Source organism: Sus scrofa, chromosome 2 (genome assembly GCF_054392235.1).
Source record: "Sus scrofa isolate SSC_HxYL_T2T_F1_AM1 chromosome 2, Sscrofa_HxYL_maternal_Yorkshire_Landrace_v2.0, whole genome shotgun sequence".
Lineage (NCBI taxonomy): Eukaryota > Metazoa > Chordata > Mammalia > Artiodactyla > Suidae > Sus > Sus scrofa.
The window spans coordinates 15222016-15240743 of NC_139384.1; the positions used below are offsets into that span (position 1 = coordinate 15222016).

The 18728-nt window shown below is 39.1% G+C and overlaps 2 protein-coding genes and 1 pseudogene across 2 annotated transcripts in view; all 3 read right to left on the bottom strand.

Moving 5' to 3' along the window:
- Positions 1–757: 757 nt before the first annotated feature.
- On the bottom strand, positions 758–5278 carry LOC100519593 (olfactory receptor 5D3-like; annotated as a pseudogene).
- Positions 5279–7477: 2199 nt separating this feature from the next.
- Positions 7478–8428, bottom strand: LOC146405188 (olfactory receptor 5D13-like). The gene has a single exon (XM_085015184.1). The coding sequence runs from the start codon at positions 8426–8428 to the stop codon at positions 7478–7480; it is 951 nt and encodes a 316-aa protein (XP_084871310.1).
- A 4577-nt stretch (positions 8429–13005) lies between these two features.
- LOC146405189 (olfactory receptor 1165-like) overlaps positions 13006–18728 on the bottom strand; it is a 458625-nt gene continuing 452902 nt past the window's right edge. The window contains exon 7 of the mRNA XM_085010078.1: positions 13006–17162. Coding sequence (XP_084866204.1) covers positions 16201–17148 — 948 coding nt within the window. The 5' untranslated portion in view covers positions 17149–17162 and the 3' untranslated portion in view covers positions 13006–16200. The remainder of the gene's footprint in view (positions 17163–18728) is intronic.

Below are 18728 nucleotides of genomic sequence, written 5' to 3' on the forward strand. Positions count from 1 at the left end.
CACACTCTGAGTCAGCTACAACTTTTCAGAATTCCTCTTTAATCTTGAGATTCAGATTACTTGCATGGAATGGAGTAATATTTTTCAAAAAAAAAAAATGATTTACCGCACCAGTGTATGAGTCAAGATTTTATGGTCTGGTACTTACTATTAAGGAAGACTCCTCGTGTTGCTGGAAGAAATGACTATAGGCTTGGTGGTTTAAACAATGGAAATGTATTACCTCACAGTTCCCAAGACTGGAATCCTGAACTCTAGGGGCCTATAGGGCTCTCTCTGCCTTGCATTCTCAGATTCCAGTGGCCCCTGGAGCCCCCTGGTGGGTATCAGAAAAGGGGAAATTTCTGCCTGCATCTTCATACCCCTTCATCCCTGTGTACCTCTGTATGTCCTTCTCTGTCTCTTATAAGGACACATGCATTGGATTTAGGGTTCACATTCATCTTATCTTGATTCTTACCTTAATTACATCTGCCAAGATCCTGTTTCTAAATAATGTCACATTCTGAGCTTCTGGGTGGATGTGGACATTTTAGGGGGACACCGATTCACCCACAACACTTATGTTATTTCACATTTGGTTTACAGCTCTTTTACTATACATTGAACTGAACAGAAACCAAATGATCAAATAAGTGGTTTATGACTCTAGATTTAAAAACCTCATGAGCTGACTACGTAATTGGAATCTGTCTCTACGAGAAGCATTGAACCGTGCTTTGTGTAATGATCACATTTCTTTTGGAAATACAAAACTTCAACAACATTGTATTAAGCGATTCATTAACTTCCTGGCACTCTCTTTCACATCTTTGTTCCTGAGGCTGTAGATTGGAGGATTCAGCATGGGAATCACCACTGCCTGAAATACAGAACCCACTTTGACTATGAGCCACGAGTTTTTGGATTTGGGTATACAATAAAGGAACAGGACCATCCCATGGAAAAGGGTGATGGCGGTGAGATGGGAGGCACAGGTAGAGAAGGCTTTCCGGTGCCCACCAGCAGAAGGCATTTTTAGGATAGTGACAAAAATGGATATGTAAGTAATGAGGATAATTACCAGGCTGATGCCCTCATAAATATGGTGATGACAAAACAAAGCACTTGGCTGATGGAGGGGTCAAGAGCAGGAGACAGACACAATGACAGAGTGCTCACAGACAAAATTATTCATGATGTTAGACCCACAGAAGGACAATGCCAGGAGGAAATAGGTGAGCATCAGGGAAGCGACTATACCCCACGGGTAGGGACTGGCCACTAATGATGCACAGAGCTTTGGAGACGTGACCACCGTGTAGAGAAGAGGCTGACAAACTGCCACAAATCGGTCATAGGCTGTCACTGCCAACATGACTGTTTCTGCCACTGCAAATAAGCACAATACAAAGAAGTGCATGACACATATGATGAAGGAGAGAGTTCTGTCTTCTACAACCAAGTTCTTGAAGAGTTTGGGTGTAACTGTGGGGCAATAACAGAAGTCAATAAAGGACAGTGGCTGAGAAAATAGTACACGGGAGTTTGCAGATTGGGACTGACCCTGATGATGGCAATCATGCCCAGAGGCCCAGTCACGGTGACCGTGTAGACGGTAAACACCAGGAACAAGGGAACCTGGAGGTCAGGATATTCTGAGAAGCCCAAGAGGGTGCACGTGGCCCCAGCACTCTGATCTCCTTCAGCTAAATCCGTGATTGCTGTTGGAGAAAATCTGAAATAGTGACAACAAAAATGATACCAGTGATAATGACAATGGTGTACGTAGATCACATTCACCATGTGGCAGACATTGTGCCAAGATATTAAGACACATTATTATTATTATTGTTATTATTATTATTATTGGTTGTGCCTGCAGCATGTGGACGTTCCTACATGGGATCAAACCCGTGACACAGCAGTGACAATGATGGATCCTTAACCCACTGAGTCACCCGGGAACTCCAGGACACATTAATTTTGATTGCTAAATAACGTTAAGACCTTCAAAGTGGGTAACAGGCATACATGAGTTAAGATACTTGTTTAATGTTACACGGCTTGATAATAATGAGTTAAGGTTTGAAGCTGACCTTGAGTGATAGAAAAAGAATTAAGTTTAAAGTTAGAAACTTTTTCTACAGTGTTGTAGAAAATGTGCTTTCACAGTTCCATCATTCTGAAAGTCTGTGCTTTTTAATACTACTATAAGAATGAATGTAACTTTAGCAATACAATTTGTTTTAAAAAAAAGCATCAGGAGAAGTAATGTATTAAAGATAGTAATACTTCTAGAGTTAGGATGTTCAAACTGGAGCTCATAGGAAAATCAGAATTTATAAGTCATGGCAAGAATTTTCAAGTTTTGAAAAAATACATGGATTTTGAAGGAAATAGTATCCTCTGTATCTTAAAGCTTTCCATCGACGCCAGTTGGATACTAACATTATTGCCTTAACATTCTAAAAACCATACAGCTGGAGTTCCCCTCGTGGCGCAGTGGTTAATGAATCCAACTAGGAACCATGAGGTTGCGGGTTCGGTTCCTGCCCTTGCTCAGTGGGTTAAGGATCTGGCGTTGCCGTGAGCTGTGGTGTAGGTTGCAGACGTGGCTCGGATCCCGCGTTGCTGTGGCTCTGGCGTAGACCAGTGGCTACAGCTCCAATTCGACCCCTAGCCTGGGAACCTCCATATGCTGCAGGAGCGGCCTAAAGAAATAGCAAAAAGACAAAAAATAAATAAATAAATAAATAAAAATAAATAAAACCATACAGCAATCTGGTAAAATAATGAAGTCATATTTACAACTTGTAATAACTTCATTCCTGTGTTTTTCTCCTATTTGTTTCTCACGATTCTCACTTAGTGTTACTGATGCTTTCAACATCATCTTCTACATTTCTGGACCATTACCTTTCAACTTACTATGAATATATTTTTAATCTGATAAAATTACTAGGAACAATACAGCATTAAATACTTACAGAATGTCTGAACTAGAGAGTAACTTAAAATATATTTTGCTCAATGCTTCCACACACTGTAAGTTTTCTCTCAAGAACTAGAGAATGTGGCAACAGACACCAATAGCTACATTATCACCTTCAAAATTTCTGGTGACAGGAACATTAGTTTCAATTAAACTACATGTGATAATATTGTTTTAGGTCATGAATTTTTTTTTTTTGATATACATTATTTTGAGAAACCAAAAGCATTTTGTATTTTTTTTTTTTTTTTGTCTTTTTTGCTATTTCTTGGGCCGCTTCTGGGGCATATGGAGGTTCCCAGGCTAGGGGTCCAATCGGAGCTGTAGCCACCGGCCTGCACCAGAGCCACAGCAACGTGGGATCCGAGCCGCGTCTGCAACCTACACCACAGCTCACGGCAACGCCAGATCCTTTAACCCACTGAGCAAGGGCAGGGACCGAACCCGCAACCTCATGGTTCTTAGTCGGATTCGTTAACCACTGTGCCACGACGGGAACTCCGCATTTTGTATTTGAAAGCAGTTCACAGACTTCCCATTTTGACTCCAGGAATATTTTCTTCATTCTTGGTATACCTCTAGACCATCAGAACATTGGAATTGTATTATAGATAGTGTTCACTATCACTATATACATATTATCCTTATCTTCTTTTGAAATGTTAGTATTATTCCTATCATCTTTTGAGATGTTGAGGGCAATCTCCAACGTTATAATATTCTTTTCAAAAATTTCACTGTGACAACCATGTTAGGTACATGGTGGATATTCTCAGGGCAATAATCAGGATGACACCCCAGGAAAAAGGGGGAGTGAGGTCAAAGCTTAACAATGAGAGCCTTCAGGAAGATGGACTTGGGAGATATTTGGCGCTAAGACACAAAGAGTGTTCCCTGCCTTACAGGTTGCAGGAACCCAGTGTTCACCATATGAGAAAATGATAACAAGATACGTCACCCAACCTGAAACCAACTCACTTGCAGATCGTGTTTCTACTATTAACAGACTCCAGGGAAGTTCCCACTAAGAATTCATACATCATGTAAAACATTAAGAAGTTGATCCATAGAGCAGAAGTCCACAGTGAATTTAAATTAATGTGACTGGAATATATTTCTTAATATCCAGAAAAACTCAGAGAAAGAGTTTTGTACAGAGAGAGAGAGAGATTTGGAAGCTGGATCTGATTCCTAACATAACAGAGGGCTTAGGTTTTTCTTCATGACCTTGGGGATTTAGACCCCAGAGAATATTTGCTGAACTCTTTCTTTTTATATCACGAGCTCAGAAATTAGATTGAATGCCCTCCTAAGTGGCAATTTATAAAAACGTTCTTTCTTCTAAATCACTGGAGGCCGTGCCTCACCTAGCCTACTTCAAGAACTTCTTTAAAACATGAATTATAGAGAAATATGCAAACAATTAGAAACATGGTCACTACAGTAAAACCATTCAGAGATAACCACTATTGAATTTACAGTATGATTTTTCTGTCCTTTTCTCTATGTAGATGGTGTATGTGCTTTGAGACAAATAAACAACATGACTTGGATTCTGGCTTTTTTGCTTAATGTAACTAATTATTATTGTCTTTGGAAACAGTGATGTACTTTACTGACATAAATATAGGCAATCCACACGTCCAAGCTTATGTTAATACAATTAAAAAGTATACTCTCTTGAGTTCCCGTCGTGGCTCAGTGGTTAACGAATCCAACTAGGAACCTCGAGGTTGCAGGTTCGATCCCTGGCCTTGCTCAGTGAGGTTAAGGATCCGGTATTGCCGTGAGCTGTGGTGTAGGTTGCAGACGCAGCTGGGATCCCGAGTTGCTGTGGCTGTGGTGTAGGCCGGCGGCTACCACTCTGATTAGATCCCTAGCCTGGGAACCTCCATATGCCATGGGAGTGGCCCTAGAAATGGCAAAAAGACACACACACACAAAAGGTATACTCTCTTAAAAATGACAAATGCGTTTTGGAAATGTGTTTAATTCTCTAGAACCACTGGGTGTCAACCAATCCATTGTTTCCACTACACCACCCAATTAGATTTACTTCTGCTTTCCCCAGGCCACTGATAAACTGACCAACCCTTGCCAGACTCTACCAGGAAGCCATAACACTACAGAGGCTGTTTATCACTAGGCATAAGAATTATTTATTGTATGTAGCATGGTCTTGATCTAGAATCCAGCGGGTTTGCATGCTTATTCTTTCACCAGGAGAGCCTTGAGTTTTGCAACACACGACACTGACACCTCTGCACCTTGGACCAGCCTCCGGGAGCCAATTTCTGCACCCATGTCACTCCAAGCTTGCAGCTTTCTCTTATGTTAATTTTCTATGCTGCATAACAAATTACCACGAAGTCAGTGGCATAAGTTATTACACATAGTTAAGTTACAGTTTCTGTAGCATAATAGTCTGGGAATTTTTTTAGTTTCATGGGAATAAATTGTTGAGTTGTGTGAGAAGTGTTTGCATAACTTCCTAAGATACTGCTAAACTGTTTTCGAAGTCATTGAACCTTTTACTTTCATTGGAAATGCATAAGCATTCAGTTTGCTCCACATTTTCGCCAATATCTAAAACTCAAACTTTTATTATTATTATTATTTTTTTTTTTTTTTTGTCTTTTTGCCTCTTCTAGGGCTGCTTCCATGGCATATGGAGGTTCCCAGGCTAGGGGTATAATTGGAGCTGTAGTCGCTGGCCTATGCCAGAGCCACAACAACTTGGGATCCCAGCCACGTCTGCGACCTACACCACAGCTCAGGGCAACGCCAGATCCTTAACCCACTGAGCGAGGCCAGGGATCGAACCCTCAACCTCATGGTTCCTAGTCGGATTCGCCAACCACTGAGCCACGATGGGAATCCTAAAACTCAAACATTTTAGACATTCCAGTGGGAGTGCAGAAATAGCTCATTGAGGTTTTATTTTTACTTGTAATAAGAATGTCATTGATGACTAATGATATTTTTCATATGTATATAGACTATTTGTTTATTCTATTTTGTCAATTGTCTGCCCAAATATTTCACCAACTCTTTTATTTATTTATTTATTTATTTAATCTTCCCACTGTACAGCAAGGGGGTCAGGTTATCCTTACATGTATACACTGCAATTACAGTTTTTCCCCCACCCTCACCAACTCTTTAAATTAGATCATTTTTCTTGTTTTGAGGATAAATAGTTCTCAATATGTTCTACATACAAATCCTTTATCAATTATATGCATATTGCAAGTGTTTACTCATAATCTGAGGCTTTTATTGTCATTTTATTAATGGTGTCATTTACACTTGAGAACTTTTTATCTCATGCTTGTCATACTGTTCCTTTTATAAAAGTTCCTTTTATAAAATTTTTAAAAAATGATCCAGCTTCTTTATGTTTCATTCAAAAAATTCCCACCCTAAATTTTGAAAGATCTTTTCTGTCATATGCTAATTTTTGGTTTCGTTATGTTTACTTCCAGGACCCATTTCATTTTCTTCATGCTAATAGTTGTGTATGGTCTGAAATAAAAGTTAAGACTCACTTATCCATAAGGATATCCAGTTTGCTCGGCATTGCTTGCTGAAAATTATCATTTCTCTATTGAATTTTAATGGCATTGTTTTTTGTCTTTTTAGGGCCCCATCTTGGCATACAGAAGTTCCCAGATGAGGGGTCTAATCAGAACTGTAGCTGCCGGCCTGCGCCACAGCCACATTAACTTGGGATCCCAGGTGCATCTTCGACTTACACTGCAGCTCACCGCAACGCTGATCCTTAACCCACGAGCAAGGCCAGAGAGCCTTGTGGATACTATTCCGCTCATTAGCACTGAGACATGATGGGAACTCCAATAATGGCATGATTTTTGAAATTTAAATGACTAGAGATGCTTGAGTCCCTTTTGAGATGCTATTATTCTAATATCCCACTGCCTTGATTATTGAAAAATTTTGAAATAAAATGGGAATATTAATTTAGAGAAAGCAAAACAATATTTTATTCATTTTTTTGCTAGTCAGATATAACTTTCATGAATAAAAATTAACTACCACCATTTTTTATACAATAAGTAGTAAAGGATTCATTAAGTTACTGTAAGCTGAAACAAAGCCATCTCTGGGGTAAGAGTTTCCTGATGACAGTTCTAGAGAATCATTTCAGATCTACACTTATCTGATGAGCTGGAATCAATTTTACTTTGGAAACACACATATAAACTTATACTATACATGGTAAAGTGCTTAAAAATAACTTACAAATATTATAAAAAAAAGTCAAATAATTTTTTTTCTATTTTGGATTTACATGTGGTTTACAGGTATTCCTCTAAACATTGATGTGTGCGACAATCAATAAAATGTCCTATAGATATATTAACTAAAAGTCTGTTGATTAAAAGATTGAACTTGACCCATCAATTGCCCTACAAGAGTTGAACAACCTGTAGCATGGGAAATCACATTATCTTTGGAAATAATGTAATAAATCTCACAATATTACATTGAGTGATGAAGAAATTTTGTGACGACCAACTTTCTGAATGTGATTTTTACATCTTTGTTCCGAAGGCTGTAGATCAAGGGGTTCAGCATGGGAATCACCACTGTGTAAAACACAGAGGCCACTTTAACTGTGAGCCAAGAGTTTTCAGGGTTAGGGATACAGTAAAGGAAAAGGATGGTTCCATGGAAGATGGTGATAGCTGTCAGGTGGGAGGCACAGGTAGAGAAGGTTTTCTGGCGTCCGCTTGCAGAGGGCATCCTCATAACAGTGATAAAAATGAGTATATATGATGTCAGAATAATCATCAGGCTGCATGCCTCATTGAATACGGCAATCATAAAGCAGAGTATCTCACTGATATAAGGGTCTGAGCAGGAGACAGAAACAATTACTGAGTGGTCACAGATAAAATTATTCATGATGTTAGACTCACGATAGGATAATGCAAGCAGAAAATATGTGAGTGTGAGGGAACACACTATACCCCAGGAGTAAGACCCAGCCACCAGCAGAACACAAAGCTTCTGAGACATGGCAGTGCTATAGAGCAAAGGGTTATGCACGGCCACAAAACGGTCATAGGCCATCGATGCTAACAGGAAAGTCTCTGTTACTCCAAATATGCAAGCAAAGCAAAACTGCGTAATGCACCCAAAGAAAGATATGGTTCTGTCCTCCACAATCAAGTTCTCCAATAATTTAGGTGTAACTGTGGTAGAATAACAGAAATCTACAAAGGACAAGTGACTAAGGAAAAAGTACATGATCGTGTGGAGCTTTGAACTGATCCTGATGATGATCATCATGCCCAGATTCCCAACCACGGTGACTGTGTAGATAGACAAGAAAACCAGGAAGAGCGGAACCTGGAGGTCTGGATATTCTGAAAAACCCAGAAGAGTAAATGTGGGTATGATACTCTGATTTCCTTCTGATAACATCATGACCCCTGCTGAGTAAAGAATCAAAAGTTATTCCTGGAAAGTAGACATTAATAGAAAAGAGAAACAGAGAAGAAGGAAACTTCATGTGTCTCAGTGAGGTTGCTGCAGAACAGTGATTCTTAGAGTTCCCATCGTGGCTCATAGCGGGTTCAGAATCTGACTAGTATCCAGGAGGATGCAGGTTCTATCCCTGGCCTTGCTCAGTGGGCTAAGGACTTGGCATTGCAGCAAGCTTCAGCATAGGTTGCAGATGTGGCTTGGATCTTGCATTGCTGTGGCTGTGGCATAGACTGGCAGCTGCAGCTCCTATTCAACCCATAGCCTGGGAACTTCTATATGCTGCAGGTGAGGCCCTAAAAAGAAAAAGAAAAAGAACAGCTATTCTCCAAGTACAGTCCTCAGACCAGTAGCAGTGGGAGTACCTGAGAATTTGTTAGGGAGGCAAATTCAGCATCATCGCCAAATTCCAGAATCAAAAACTCTGGAATGGAGCCCTCAATTTATGGTTGAACCAGCCCTCCAGGTGATATTGATGAATGATAAATTATGAGAATCACTAAAATATACACTAATCATCTTATTGTCTAAAATTCGGGCTTCATTACTGTTTTTATTACAGAACTAAAATATAAATTTAGAGCAAAACATAAATTATAGAAAACAAAGACAAGAGAGGTAAAACAGAAGCAAAGAGTACCTTGTTGTGGTTCTAAGAATGACACTAATGGAGGTCCCATCGTGGCTAAGTGGTAATTAACCTGACACGTATCCATGAGGATGCAGGTTCAATCCCTGGCCTCCTTCAGTGGGTTAAGGATCTGACGTTGCCATGAGCTGTGGCTTGGATCCAGCATTGCTGTGGCATAGGCCATCAGCTATAGCTCCTATTCAAACCCCCCAGCCTGGGAACTTCCATATACTACAGGTGCAGCCCTAAAAAAGACAAAAAAAAAAAAAAAAAAAAAAAGAACTACATTAAGGATCCAGACATCACATGACATTGCAAATGTTGTCAGATAAATCTTAGTATAATTTGCTTATGTCTTTTATTTCTTTTTCAGATGTTAGAATTAAATACCCATAGAATGTATTAGTTGGGATAAAGCTAAAATTGTATCTAGTCCCATGCCTTCCAGCTAGTACTTAAAAATTGATTACAGAACCTTACCCATAAAATGATCATGTAGCCACCATCGAAACCTCCATTAACAGTACACTGTCTCCTGATGAAATTTATTGGTCTTTGATTGATATTTTATCATTTTTATTTTTAATTAATTAAATCACATTAATTACATATTAATATGCTTTTTAGTTCATCTATTCTGATATACATTTAATATTATAAATATATCCAACATAAAAATATATAACCTTTTGCGAAACAGAAAAACAGACGTGTATGAACACACAACCAGTAATTTCGTACAAAATATGTTCCAAGCTACAATGAACATTACACTTTTTTTCAGTCAATAAGAAATAAGGCTTCTTTATGATGAGACAAACTTCAGGAAGATAAGGAGGTGAAAGCAGTAAGGCCATAGAATAAATGACTGCAAGATACAGACATAAAACTGCCACACAATTTTATGGATGATTTTGTTCCATCTTATTAGTTTTGTCTGGATCAAGTGTTGGGCTCCAGACATAGCTCCATGAATGCCTCCTTGACACATAAAGAATATACCTTCAGAATATTCTTCCCAGTAGCAAATAGGACTGGGAAGATACACTGCAAATATCCATTATTATTCAGGCTTATTTATTTATTTATTTATTTATCCAGCTGTACCTGCTGATATGTGGAAGTTCCTGGGCCAGGGAGAGATCCAGCCAGCATAGCAGTTGCAGCCTGTGCCACAGCTGTAGTGACAATGCCAGATTTTTAACCTGCTGTATGATGAGGGAACTTCCTGTTCAGGCTACTTAAATAAATGAGTACCCTTCAACATCTGAAAATATTAGCAAAACCCTGGTATATTAGGGAGATTAATACTACTGTTCTGATTTATTGGAATGATTCCATTAATAACAATAGATACTCAGGAAATGACTTAGTATTTAACCCTAGCACTTTCAAATGATTTTGGCAAAAATATCTGCATTAGGATTAGGTTTTTTTCTCAGATTGAAACTAGGCTGATGACATTTTAAAATTCAACAAATATCCTATAAATTATTTGCAGCTTCTCCATTGCTCACCGCTGCCAGTTTCTGTAACACAAAACAATTATCAGAAACACTTCATGCTCTTTTAGCAAATTAACATGTCTCTGACCAGGAGTTCCCACTGTAGCTCAGTGGGTTAACAACCTGACATAGTGTGCTTGAGGATGCAGGTTCAATCCCTGGCCTCACTCAGTGGGTTAAGGATCCAGCATTGCCACAAGCAGTGGCATAGACCCCAGATGTGGCTTGGATCTGGTGTTGCCGTGGCTGTGATATAACTACAGCTCTTATTTGACCTCTAGCCTTGTAACTTCCATATGCTACAAGTGTGGCCTTAAAAAAATATATATCTCTAACCATATAAAAGGGTTATCTATAACTTTTGGAATAAGCTATATGATCTGGAACTCCATCTTTTCATCTAAATTGAAAGATACCGAAAGAGACATGAACTGACCTGAAACCAGAAGATTTTGATTAATTTATGAAGTCCTTCGTATGATTAATGAACCTCAGGAATTTTCCTGCTCAGTAATCAAATACTCTTTAAAATATCAACAGGCTTAGTCTTGAAACAAAAGCGGAAGTATATTTCAATGAGAATGCAAGTAAAATGGCATTTTATTTGCAGGACATAATATCAAAGAATACAAAGAAAAAAAACTGAAGGCTGAATTCCCTTTCTAAACTTGGCCAAACTGTGGGTCTTATATTTGCCTCTATGACGATGAAGTTATAAACAACGGAGAATTGTAATTGGAGTATTACTCAGTGGACCACAAAACCGTATAATTATTTGAAACACTGTCTCTTGCATCACTATGGCAGATGCATTTTCTTCTAAATCATTAGAGATAATTACACCACCTCATCTACTTCATTACTTACTTTTAGATTTTTAATTATTGAAATGATACACAGTTGAAGAAATACACAGGAACTGTAGGATTTTAAATAAGGAAAAAAGAACAATCTAGAAATAATTGCTATGAAGGCAACCAAATTTCGAATCCTATATTCAGAAGTAGAGAAACTTGCCCACATGACGTGAAGCAAAGGATGAAGGTGACCTTCACCAGTGGCATAATGTGCTTGTCATTTACCCCCGATGTGATGTAAGGATGGAAGCTTTACTTCTGTGATAGTCCTTCCCCCAACCCATAATCTCAGCTCAGTATGGGATAAGTCATTAAACAAGCCCATAGTTGGAAGTATCCTACAGGATACCTCAGCAGTCCTCCTTGGAATCCTCAAAGCCAAGAAAAGCAAGGAAAGAGGGAAAACCTGTCACCGACCAGAGGTCATTTGGGAAACAAGCCAGCTTAATGCAATGTGGTCCCCTGGACTGGATCCAAGAGAAGAAAAAGATTAATGGGGGGGGGGAACTTGATAGAATCTAAATAAAATTTAGATTTTAGCCATCATAATGTAACATTACTTATTCTTTAATATTATTTTACTGTGGTAAAAACACTTAACATGAGATCTACTCTCTCAAGGTATTTTTTGTTTTTTTCTTTTTTCTGGATTTCCCGGACCAGGTATCAGATCCCAGCCACACTTGTGACCTACTGTGGCAACACGGGATGTTTTTTTTTTGTTTTTGTTTTTGTCTTTTTGCCTTTTCTAGGGCCGCTCCCACGACATATGGAGGTTCCCAGGCTCAGCGTCGAATCGGAGCTGTAGCCACCGGCCTACAACACAGCCACAGCAACGCGGGATCTGAGCCATGTCTGCAACCTATACCACAGCTCAGGGCAATGCCGGATCCTTAACCCACTGAGCAAGGCCAAGGGACCGAAGCCGCAACCTCATGGTTCCTAGTCGGGTCGCTAACCACTGAGCCACGATGGGGAACTCCAACACCCGATGTTTTAACTCATTCTGTGGGGCTGGGGATCAAACCTGTGTCCTGGTGCTACAGAGCTATAGAGTGGGAACTCCTTAAGATATTTTTAAGTGTACAATACAGCATTGTTGACTACAGATATAATTTTGTACAGCGCATCTCTAGATCTTATTTGTCTTACTTAACTGAAACTCTGTGCCTCTTGATTTGTAACTTCCCATTTCCCCTCCACGAGCCTCTGGCAACTAACATTCCCCTCTTTGAGTTTATGAATTTGATTATATTATATACACACCATGTAAATGGAATCATATAGTGTTTTTCTCTCTGGCTTATTTCACTGAGCAAAATGTTTTCAGTGTTTATCCATGTGGCCCACATATTACAGAATTTCCATCTTTTTTAAAGCCAAATTGTATTCCGTTGCTTACATACACTCTATTTTTTTAAATCCAAATGTCCACAGATATTTATGTTGTTTCCCCATCTTGGCTATTGTGAAGGGTTCTTCAATAAACATGGAAAGTCTAATATCTCCTTGAAAACCTGATTAGAATTTTTTGGATAAATATCCAGAAGTAGGATTACTGGATCATATATAATTCAATTTTTTTCCCCTTTTTTTTTTTGTCTTTCTGGGGCCACACCCATGGCATATGGAGGTTTCCAGGCCAGGGGTCCAATAGGAGCTGTAGCTGCCGGCTTACACCACAGCCACAGCAACGCCAGATCTGAGCCACGTCTGTGACCGCCACCACAGCTCACAGCAATGCCAGATCCCCAACCCACTGAGCAAGTCCAGGGATTGAACCAGCAACCTCATGGTTCCCAGTAGGATTCATTTCCACTCCAATATACAATTCAATTTTTAATTTGTAAAGAACCTCCATACTGTTTTCCACAGCAGCTATGCCATTTTCCTTCATACTAACAATGTATAGTGAGGTGTGATGAGAACTATCTGGAATATCTTTGCACCTTATTTTGTAAATCAAAAATTATTAACAATTGAAAAATTTATTTTTAAAATATCTGTCACTTAATGGTCCCATTGTATTGTGTATCTAATAACACAACCAGCTCTGCTTTATGCCAACACACCATCCCCTCTGAACTGAAATAGTGTGAACATAATAAGCAGCCTCTCAGCCTCCACTTCTCCCCCGACTTTGAACTGTTTTTCTATTCCCCTTGCTAGACTTTGTTTTTAGGGTCTGTGGCTCTAAGTGTGTTGGGACGAGGTTTAAGGGTGGTGGCTGGGAGTCGCAAGAAACATTTTTAAACTCTTATAACTAAATAAGAACTAATTTAGTGAATGTGAACTTACATACTATTTCCTGATAGTACGCACATTTCACAAGGATGTAAACAAGACACACAAATTCTAATTCCTTATACTACAGAATTGGTATGTGGAGAAGTCCGGATTCAACTACTATCCTCGGAGTTCCTGTTGTGACTGTTAAACAGAAACCTATAGAATTGTAGAGAAATACGTCAGACTTTTGAGTTTAAAAATATGGTGGAAGCAACTTGAAGCAGTAAAGTAACTTTGAGTTCTGGATTAATCACCAATGTTGTCTGGAAGTGTTTTGCCAGGAATTTGATATTAAAAGGTAGAAATGCAGGAATTTCTGCTGTGGCTCAGTGGGTTAAGAACACGACTAGTATCCATGAGGATGCAGATTTGATCCCTGGCCTTGCTCAATGGGTTAAGTATTCAGCATTGCCTTTGAGTGTAGGTCACAGATGCAGCTCAGATCTGGCGTTGCTGTGGCTGTGGCACAGGCCAGAAGCTGCAGCTCTGATTTGATCCCTAGCCTGGGAACTTCCATATGCTTTTCCTGGGTGCAGCCATAAAAAACAAATACCATCCTTTTCATGTAAAGAGAAACTGCAAAATCACAGCTGCCTTAGGACATACTCCAAACATAGCAATTATTGTAAGGGTATTTTTTTAATGGCTGCCTTAATAATGAGGAATTTAAATTATAAACCAAAATGAGGTATTACTACTCACCACATTGAAAACAGTGACAATATCAAATGTTGGCTAGAATGGGCAATAATTAGAACTCGGCGCAGGATGGGCAGAGTGTAAACTAATGTAACTACTTGAGGAAATTCTTTGATGGTATCTAGTAAAAAAAAAAAAGGAACGAAACAAGCTCCCTTTAATCCAGAACATTCAATGTAGGCTTTATGTACAATGCAGCACATTCTTGTGTAAGAATGTTCACAGCAGCATTTCCATTAAAGACAAAACAAGGTAAATATCCAGGAGAGGAACTGCTGAATAATACAGCAGCTCTATTTTTAATTTTGGGAGGAACACCTCCATATTGTTTTCCATTCAGTATGTAATTGGTTGCACCAATTTACATTCTCACCAACAGTGTGCAAGTGTTCTCTTTTCTCCACATCCTCTCCAACACTGGTTATTTGTAGGCTTTGTAGAGGAAAGCGAGATGGGGAAATGTAGGGATATTGGATTAAGACACACCAAATACTCTGTACATGTTAGATAAGCAACAAGGTTATATCACACAGCACAGGAATTATAGCTACGATCTTGTAATAAGTTTGTTTGTTTGCTAGCTTCCTTTTTAGGGCTGTACCCAAGGCATATAGAAGGTCCTAGGCTAGGGGTCAAACCAGAGTTGGAGCTGCTACTTATGACACAACCGCAGCAATGCCAGATCCCAGCCATATATGAGACAGCTTTTGGCCATGCCAGAATCTCAACCCATTATGTGAAGCCAGCAATTGAGCCCACATCCTCCTCGACACTACATCAGGTTCTTAACCCACGGAGCCACAATAGGAACGCCTTTTGTAATGATAGCTTTTAATGGAGAATAACCTATAAAAATGCTGAATCACTATACTGTACACCTAAAACTAATAAAATACTGTAAATCAAATATACTTCATATAAAGGAGTAAATAGCCAAACTCTATTAGTAGTAGTGTGAACAAGCAAATTTGATGTATCAATTTCATGAAACATGCTTCAGCCATATAAAAGGAACTGCTGTTACATTTAATCACTTGTATACTCTTTTAAAACATAATGCTAAACCAAAGAAGCCAGATATGAGGGCATATATCCTCTAAAACTTTATATGCATTTCAAAAGGAGGCAAAAAGGTAACTTTGAGACTCTCATAACCTCGTCTCAGGGCTTGTAACCAAAAAAGAAAAAGTTCTGGATATGACACAGTCCTTGAAGGAGTTTGCTCCAGGTGGTGTGAGAGAGGCTTAGCGACTAGAAAATGTTTATGGAAATGTTGTCAAATGCTGACAGCATGCTATCTTTAATGTCTTGAAGAAAGTAACATGCAGAATTCTTATTCAGAATTATTTGTCTGCTTGTCATATTTCCTGATGTGAAAGAGAGAGGAAGAGAAAAGAGAGGCATCAGAAAGGAAGCAAAGAAAACACGTAAGGGTAATAATTTACAGGAGTTGGGAAATTAGGATATGGACACCTTTAGAGGCATGTTTTCAGCCTCTTATGTTCTGGGAGTGATACATAAACAGAATTTTCCTTCTTTTTTTCCCTTTTGAACTGAAGATGATTTTTTAAAGCAGAATTAGATTGAATAATATGTATACATATACACACATATATTGTCTAATTTCCGCAATAAATTGTATCCCATTACTTGAAGAAAAATGTAATAACAACTTAAATGTATATAGCACATTTAAGAAAATAACTCCGTCTCTCTCTTTCTCTCTCGTCAAAATTACGTTGAGTGAGAAAACAGCTGTTTGGCGTTGATTAACCCTCTGATCGTCTCCTTCACATCGTTATTTCTAAGGCTGTAGATAAGGGGGTTTAACATGGGGATCACCACTGCGTAAAACACGCTGGCTACTTTGATGAAGAGAAGTGATCTTTTGGAGCTGGGCACACTGTAGAGAAGAAAGAGGGTCCCATGGAAGATGGTGATGGTGGTCAGATGGGAGGCACAGGTGGAGAAAGCTTTTCGGAGCCCACCAGCAAACGGCATTTTGGTAACTGTGACAATGATGAAAAGGTAGGAGGAGAGGATAATCAGGAGGCTACAGGCCTCACTGAATATGGACATGATAAAAATCAGCATCAGAATGAAATAAGTGTCAGAGCAGGAGGCAGAGATGATGGCAGAATACTCACAGCCAAAGTGATTTAGGATGTTTGACCCGCAGAAGGATAGTTCCAAGAGAGAACATGTGAGGGTCAAGGAACATAACCCACCCCACGAGTACGTCGAGGCCACCAGGCGGATACAGAGCTTAGGAGACATAGCAACTGTGTAGAGCAGGGGGTTACAAACAGCCACAAACCGGTCATAGGCCATCACGGCTAACATGAACATTTCCGTAATCACAAATGTGCAGCCAAAGAAAAACTGCATCATGCAACCCATGTAAGAGATCGTCCCTATGTTCACAACCAAGGTCTCTAAGAGTTTGGGTGTAATTGCAGAAGAGTAACAGAAATCAAGAAAGGAGAGATGGCTGAGAAAAAAGTACATGGGGGTGTGGAGCTTGGGATTGATTCTGATGATTGCAATCATACCCACGTTCCCCACCACAGAGACTGTGTAGATGGCCAAGAAGACCAAGAAGAGGGGCACCCGGAGGTGTGGGTATTCGGAGAAGCCCAGGAGGATGAAGGTGATTCCAACACTCTGATTTGCCTTTTCCATCACTATGGTTCCTGCTGGAGAAAATCAGAGAATCTGTCCTGAGCAACCAAATATGACAGAGGTAGGCGGCTATTTTTTTTTTTTTTTTCCAGGCTGGGCTGGGGCCTGGAACAGGTGGGTTTTTGTGGGGGAGTACGTTTGGGTCCTGATGGAGAGTCAGGGAGAGGATGGACTAGAATGATCTGAGCATCACGAGTGGCTCAGGGAATGGACCTGTTTGAATTTGCTCATCTTAGCTATTTCCACTTCCCTCCACATGAATGTTTCTTTAAATAGATCCATTTAATTAAAACAGTTGGCTATGACTACAAACTCTTACATTTGCTCTGGCCATTTTAATTGGCCAAGGTGTCTTCTCTTTCACTCTCATTTTTCCTCACTTTTCTGTTTTCCTTGTCACTTTTCCTCTCTGACCACCAGACAGGCCCCAGTTTTATATCCTTGTAATGAGTTCATCAACTGGCTTAACATTGTTAGTAGGTCATTTGTGGCATCTTCTAGAAAGTATGAATGACATCTTGTAAAGATCTTAAACTTTGTATTATGGTTAATCTAGATTCAAATTTGGCCTTAGCCACCTATTAATATGTGTCTCTGACAAGTTGTTTAATTGCTCTGCACTGATTCCCTTATCTATGGAAATATAATAACAGTATTAGCATTTATTTTTATTTTTATGTACAATTTTAAATAAGGCATAACTTAGCTATATTTTAAACATCTAAGATTAAATTGGACATGCAGTAAATGTCACCTCAAATTTAATTTCTTCTCTTCTTATATTTCTAATTCTGTTTTTAAATAAGTATACTTTGAATTTCAAATATATGACTGCAAAATACTCCGGAATGCAGCACCAGTTATAACTTCAGAAATATGAAGTTGTGCACATAGAGAATAGGACCTGGGGGAAAAAACTGGGCAGAGACATAGAGGAAATAGCTGTCTTTCCCGATTCTTTTCTAATGCTTTCTTCTTAGAGACACATTTCAATTATCATCTCAAGTCAGCCACGCATAACTTTCTTTTCTCCATTTTTCTTCCTTGTCCTTATCTGGATTTCTAGGCTTCGCTTTTCTTCTCAGGTACAGGTTTAGAGAAAGGCAGATAGGACTAAATGAAAGTATTCTTCAAAATGTGCTCCCATCTTTATCCCTGGCTACCACCATCTAGTCACCTAGGTAAAAATCATCTTTATTTAGGCTGCCTACATCCACCCTTCAGGACTAGCTTTCATTACATTTTATTTAGATCTGTGCTTAAATTCTCACACGTTGTCGAAATTGCTCCTTACGAATTACTTGAAATCTTAACCCTTCTGTCTGGATTTCCATAAGCTCTAATGTCACTATATCACTCGGACTCTTTAACTGGTACGCCTTTTGTTTAACTCACACCAGCGATTTTGATTGTTTTACATAAAACACATTTTTTTTATAACTTCGAATCTTCATCACATTGACCACATTGTTTTCTAACCCCATCAGATTTTAAGCATCATTGCCTTTTAATATCGAATTCCTGGCAAAATGCTTCCAGACAACTTTGGTGATTAATCCATAACTCAAAGTTACTTTACT

Coding starts and splice junctions, on each gene's coding strand:
- LOC146405188 (XM_085015184.1), bottom strand. CDS start 8,428: ATGATGTTATCAGAAGGAAATCAGAGTATCATACCCACATTTACTCTT.